This window comes from Elephas maximus, chromosome X (genome assembly GCF_024166365.1).
Source record: "Elephas maximus indicus isolate mEleMax1 chromosome X, mEleMax1 primary haplotype, whole genome shotgun sequence".
Classification (NCBI taxonomy): domain Eukaryota; kingdom Metazoa; phylum Chordata; class Mammalia; order Proboscidea; family Elephantidae; genus Elephas; species Elephas maximus.
Genome location: NC_064846.1, coordinates 46,956,599 through 46,963,300, shown reverse-complemented (window position 1 = coordinate 46,963,300; position 6,702 = coordinate 46,956,599). Strand labels below are relative to the sequence as shown.

The following is a 6,702-nucleotide window of genomic DNA, read 5'->3' as shown; positions in this document are numbered from 1 at the left end:
TCAGTTTGAATCAACATGTGTGACAAAACTCTTATCCTGCTACCTATACAAAATTGCCACTGAGAAGCAGACCAAAATTGAGGATCCTCTTAAAACCCAAGTCAGTGGTCTCTGCCCCCAGTCTCTTAAAAGTCTTGGCTTCAAGGGAGACCAGAAACCAATGGCTAGTTTCAGTGCCACTCCATCCTTGAACATCCATGGTTATAAATGAGTGATTACTATGCACCAGACACTATTTTAATCACTTTACATGCACTGACCAATTCAAATCTCACAACAATATTGCAGGCAAAGGTAAAGAGTACTACTATTATGCCCATTTTTTAGTTAGGGAGACTGACAAACACAGGTAGTACGTGCAGAGCTGGGATTAAAAACCCAGGAAGTCAGACCCCAAAGTTCACACTCTTAATTCCTATGCTATAGTGAGAGGAGTGTCAAGCTGAGTGTGAAACAGGCAGGACTACCCATCACCTGTTACCCAATGCAAGAATAGTACTGAACAGAGCAAACCACTCACACATTACTGCGGATGGTGTTTCAAAATTCACTTTCGGTTTATTAATTTAAAAAATCCAGTAATACAGTGACTACATAAATAGGTACCATATGTAGGTACATGTCCTGTGAGAAGAGTGAAAGGGTAATACTGTTATGTTACTCTTACTTGCTTACATGAGTTAACTATAAAATGGCTACAGCTGCTAAATGATGCTTATGGTCTTTGTTGTTCCAAGTGCTTATGTTACAAATAAATATACAAGAAGAACCACATCCATTTTTCTCTACAAACTACAGGTGGCTTGGCCTCTTTTCCCTATGTCCTATAAAACACTGGGGTGGGGCGGGGGGTTCCCACATTGACTTAACATAGCTTCCCAGCTCCTGCTTCACGGAGCACTTTATAAAGGTGTGTCCCAGGACCTGGAGGCAGGAGTCTCTCTAGGGAAGCTCTCTGGGTGTTCCCTTAAGCTTGAGCTTTTACAGAACACCTGGGTGGAAGGCTTTGGGGTGAATCATCTCGAAGGGGAATCACCGTTTCACTTCCGGATCCCGTTACTAGTCTTCATACCATGGAAATACGGCCACCTCTGGGTGGGGAGGCAGCAGCTGTTTAACCTGCCCCCCTCCCACAAATAATGCTCTGTGTCCTTTCAACCCCGGATAGTCTACCTCCTTCTCCTGAGGAGAATGTGTGTGATGGGCTAGGGAGAGGCTTGTCCCATGAAGTCCTGACCATAAGGCCCTTTTGTTTCTTTATGAGAACAGACTCCTTTTTGCCAGGTTGCTGTAAATACTGGACCTTTTATGATTTTCCCTATTTGTGTAAAATACTCTAAGAAAACATTCTTCTCACCGATGGTCACAGAGCAGGGAATGTGGGATTTTTGGGTCCTAAATATGTCTAAGTACTCACTAGAGTTCATTCATGCCCCTCAGAGGAAACAAATCTAGAAGGCAGCCTTGAGATCCTTGCTGTGGAGAATTTGTAGTTTTTCTTCACAAAGATGATTTCTAAAGCCAGACTTCAGAGTGGATAATTTATACTCTGGTATTGGACTGCAAGTAGACATTTTAGGAGCCACCTTCTCTAGGATGCTTGATTCAAACCCATGCTTGGTCATTTAGGGGTAGATGATAGGAAGGTTTAGGGTAAAGATCTTTATCAGAATTTCCAGCTCCTCAAATGAACCATAACTCTCCTGATGATTTAACACTTTGCAAAGTGAAAATCAACTCCTGTACTTGTAGAAGGGGAACTACCCTTTAAGGAACTTCTAGAATTAATTCAACCTAAATTTTCTTGCCACAGAACGATGGCCTCAGGAAAAATTAGTTACTATTGAGCTATTAATTGGTGAGTTGAAAAAAAAGTGATGATGGTCTCATTGATTTTTATTCACTCTTTTCACTAAATAATTATTTAGTTTTATATGAATTCATTTTTTTGAAAATTTTCACCCAAGTATAACTTATTTATGGAGTCCCCATAGGTTGAGGGAGAAAACAGAAGTGGTATTATTAGGGAAAAGTTATTCACTGCTTCAACATGAAGATGGCTCTGAAATGGTGTTCATCGTGACATCACAGTTGGTGATTTCAAAAACTACACCAAAGACTCAAAGGCAGAGCCTTCTGCTCACAATTTCTTATTCATTTTCTTGGGTGTCAACAACCTCCAAGCTACTTGGGAGCCAGGCAAGAGAAAGAAGGGTAGAGTCTAGGCTGGCCTTGCCTTAGAATGATGTAGTTTAATGTATGTGTGTGTCAGGATGGGTGGCTTAAATTTTTTTTTTAATGTAAGACACTCAAAAAGTATAATTTCATACAAATTACTCTGTACTGTAGAGCTCCTACTAAGCAATTCCCTTCACTATTTTTCATTTGAATAACTTTTTAGATTGAAACCCTGGGGTTTTGTTTGATCTTTAACCTGTAAAGAAATGTGATTCTCCAACAAACTAGAGCAGTGCTGTGGTGTTCTATCCCTCTTCCTCCCACAAAGAATTCAAGACTCTTCTAGTCTCCTTGGAGGAGATGTTTAAGGGCTGACACACCACTCCACATAAAGGAGCAAGTTATGCTGTGCATGGCGTGAATAATTGACTGCATTTGAGTTTGGGATTTTAGGGCACTGTTGACTTAAGCAAAGTAAGCCTGCAGTCCAGCTGCAGCTTGAGTTTTCTTGCTTTACCCTATCCAACACTGTCTGTCTAGTCTAACAGTGGCCCTTTTCAGACCTCTCCAGGTACAAAACTTTGACCAAATCTTCAAGCTCTGTTCTGCACACACGGCTTGAACACATCTGGCTGATCTGAGCTTCACCTTCAGTGAATATCTTCCACTGGCCTGAAAGACAAACACAAAGTTACCAGGAGAGTGGAAAAGGAGAGCAGAGCAAATCAAGAGTAAAACCAACATACCCCATCCTTACCCACTCACTCACGGACTCACCAGAGAATTTGGAACACAAATGTCAGATGGTTTCAGAAAAAAAAAAAAAAAGAAAGAAAGAAAGCATTTCTGGGGCAGATAAGGAAAGTGGGCCATGGAGTCTTCATTTCAACACATAGCATTGGTAAGAATTCCAAGAATAATACGTAACCGCTTTCTCAAAAGTAAAATCTAAGTATTATGCCTAGAATCTTCACAGTATATTTAGCATTTAAAAATGCTCCACCATCATTTCATTGGTTATTTAGGCAGCTCACTTGGCAACAGGTCTAACAAGGCACTTTGGAAAACAATACCTGGTTCGTTACTGGGGCTTTAGGACACCCAAATATTTGTTTGGGTTCTTTGATTATGTGCTGCTCTTTTCTCTAGTCCTGCCACCCTTCATTAAAAAAAAAAAAACTGCTCACCTCTGCTTTCTCCTATATCCACATGCTGTTCTTTAGCACCCCTAGGTTCCCTCTCATGGTTCTGTATATTGTTCCATTCTCATATCTCCCAGGTGATCTGTTTCTACACTGAGTAAACCCAGCTGTATCCCTTCCATTCTCTATTATTTCTGGTCATGTCCCTTTCCATTTCTGTTTTCTCTGCTCCCTCCATGGAACTGTCCAACTATCAAAGTTTCCTTACCAACTTCTCTATTTCCCCATTTTGTCATGTTAATTGAGCAAACATTTTTGAGTGCTAGTTCTGTTCTGGCCATCGGAAACCCCTTTATGTCTCTGGATCATCCTTTTTCTAACTTTCCTGGTCCTTGACGGGGCAAGGTGTTTCTTTTCCTGCTATTATCTTGCTCTGTCAAATAACCTTCATAACAAACTTCCCACCCTGGATACCTTCTTCAGTCTTCTCTTTACTGCTGTGCTGATGGTGCTGCAACCTGGAGAACTCCTTGTCCAAGGTAAGCAAACTCTTCCTAATTCACAACCTATTTTGAATCTCTTTTCCTAGCCATATGGAAACATGGCCTTCTTCCCTATGGACTCCATTTCTCTACTCCTGTCTCCCTTGAATTCTTCACTTTCCCCCATTCTCTCTGACTCAGTTGGAAGGGAGAAGGAAAAAGGAGGAAAGGGTTGGGCAAGGAACAAGCAGCTTTTGCCAAATACCTACTATGTGCCAAGCTCAGAAAGGCATGTTACATAAAGGAATGGAGCATGTACTTCTTTGTATCTAGGTGAACCTGTAGGATCACCTCATTACCCACTTCTTTCAGCTGTATAGTTGGAGGTGCACCCCAAATCTTGGCTGCCATGAGCAGGATATAGGTCCGAATCATCTTTCCATCATGATGCCAAGTATAGCGCCTTGCTCAGAGTATGAAATAAAAAAAATGTTCTTTGAAATTAATCGATGATTTCAATAGCCACGTCATTGATCCTGGGATCCTAGACTCTGCCTCATTTACTCCTTACTCACATGTAAGGACTCTCAACTCCTCTGCTGAATTCTCATATCGTACAGTTTATTTTCCATCAGTCTTCTGCAGAAGAGAAACGGTTGACCTCATCAACCCTATTTCCAGCTGCCTATTGGATATCTCTGCTTAGATGGCCCTTAAATATCTTAATCTAAACATGTTCCAAGTGCAAGTAATTACTTTTTTCACCAATACCTGCTCATCCTCTAGGCTTCCTATTGGTGAATGGTATTACTATTCCCTCAGTCTATAAAGTTGTTAATATTGGAGTCATTCCAAACTCATTTCTCTCTCTGATACCTGATCCTGCGGATTTAACCTCATGGATGTCTCTCACAGTGACCTCTCTTCCCGTCTCACTGACTTAATATAATGCAATAGCTCCCTAATTCAAACTATCACCAGCTCTCTCACTAATAGTCCACCTTTCATTCTACATTGCCAGAAGTACTTCTTCCTACAAAACAAATCCGAATGCATTGTTCACTTGCTTAAAAATCTCCACTCAGGTTCTCTCGTCTAGAGGATCAAGTTCAACTTCTTAGCATATTGGACCCTTCATAATCTGGCTTCATTAAAGTAGGTGCTTAATAAATCTATCCGACGGCCAAGAAGACATTTTTCCAAGGCACCATTTTGAAATCACTATGCTGTTCGTAAGTTTGCAGCAACTACTAATAATGCTACTTGCCTTATATTTGAACTTCTTGCTGGGTTCTTCCAGGCCCTCTGACTACTCCCTACCTATAATTTTTCTCTGCTTTCAGTGCACCCTATGTGGCCTTTGTAATTGTTCCTCACCCCCACCCACCCACACCCACATTTCTTGTTTGCTCCTGTCTGAGTCTTCTCTTAGGCTGTACCCTCTCCCTGGACTGATTTCCTGACCTGTTGCCCAGTCACACCCTGCTCTTTCAAAACCCCCTAAAACCTCACCTCCTCCCCGAAGCCTTCCCTGACTAAGCCCATCTGGCTCTCCTTTTATTGTTCTTTGCAGATTCCCCTGAGCACTTGGGTATTTAACTCTTCAGAATGATACTAAGTATACTAATTCACACTTAAGGCATTTTCATGTTCTGTCTTGCCCATTAGAATTCCCTGTGGATGGAGGCTGTGTCTTTTATTCCTTTAGAAGTTAAGTATCCCCCTTGCCCCCCAGTGCCTAGTGGTATGTAGTTCCTAAGCTCCATCTAGCGTATAAAGTGGGAGAGCTACAAGTATGCTTGATTGTCTGACTGCTTTTAAAGAAACATGACTACCCAGGTGTAGTTTCAAAAGACCCAGAGCTTTGATAAAGTAAGTGAATTGATATGCATTCATTTCCTCTCTGTCTCTCATCTTCATCACGAGAGGACATATCTTTCCAGATGCAAAGTCTCTACAAGACCTGGAATCTTCGAAGCTTTCTCCAACCCTCTTGAGGCCCTAGGTTTAGCAATTTCATTAAGGATATTCAGGAAACCTTGGCCTGAGTAGTTTATACTCAGACTACATCGGAATTTGTACTCTGCATGTCCAAGCTTTTCAGTTCACATGCGGACACCCCAGTCACTGCTAAGTCACCCAGAGCAGAGATGGCAATCTGCTAATGTTGATAATGAACATTGCTAACGTTCACTGAGAACGCAGAGGAACTTTATTTGGGATTATGCTGTATTCAAAATTGGATGCGATTTCCAGGGTGGGGGGAGTAAAGAAAGGGAAGTACCACTTACTCAAGGTTGTCCTGGTCACCAGCTTGAAGTGATGGAGCTCCTCAAACATCCTCTTGGAGATCTTCTCAATGTGAAAATGCTGGAGGATGCCTGGAGCCAAGCAAAAAGTAGGGCAGGTGGTCAGGCGCTTTCTATCTGGAACCACCAACTCCTTTTTCTGCTTGGGCTGAGCATATCATCTCATTACTGGGGCTTAGGAGTATCGAGCTGGGCTGTGTAATGTGCTTAACCAGGAACTTGGATGGATCAATGGTTATAATTGACTCCATTTGTTTCCTTGGCTCCATGGCCTCCTCTAGGCTTCTCCAGGGGATGGAGATAAGGGAGATAGTGCTGTTGACCATGGGACCCACTCCTAGGGAAAGCCACATGGAGTCAAGCATGGGTGCTGGTTGAAGCTTCTGCAGCCAAAAGCAGTATTAGAAATTCTGCTCTTCCCCCAAGTCTGGGTAGACTATGTCCCTGCCAAACCACTGGACAGCCCTCCTGGCTAAGCAATGAGAACCAGCAGTAGGATTGCAGACAGGTTGTTCGTGTAAATGGAGAAGCTGTCCCAGTTCCTAAACTCATTGAAAAGCCTATTTTCCTCTGGGAAATAATAATAGCTCC

General features: G+C 42.2%; 1 protein-coding gene across 6 annotated transcripts in view; it reads right to left on the bottom strand.

Annotated features, from left to right (window-relative positions):
* Positions 1-539: 539 nt before the first annotated feature.
* The window catches only part of CHRDL1 (chordin like 1), a 152,478-nt gene continuing 146,315 nt past the window's right edge, over positions 540-6,702 (bottom strand). For all 6 annotated transcript variants that reach the window (XM_049872071.1, XM_049872074.1, XM_049872076.1 and 3 more), the window contains exons 11-12: positions 6,094-6,183; positions 540-2,850 (exon numbers count right to left, since the gene is read on the bottom strand). In XM_049872071.1, the coding sequence (XP_049728028.1) occupies positions 2,720-2,850; positions 6,094-6,183 (221 nt within the window). In that variant the 3' untranslated portion in view covers positions 540-2,719. The remainder of the gene's footprint in view (positions 2,851-6,093; positions 6,184-6,702) is intronic.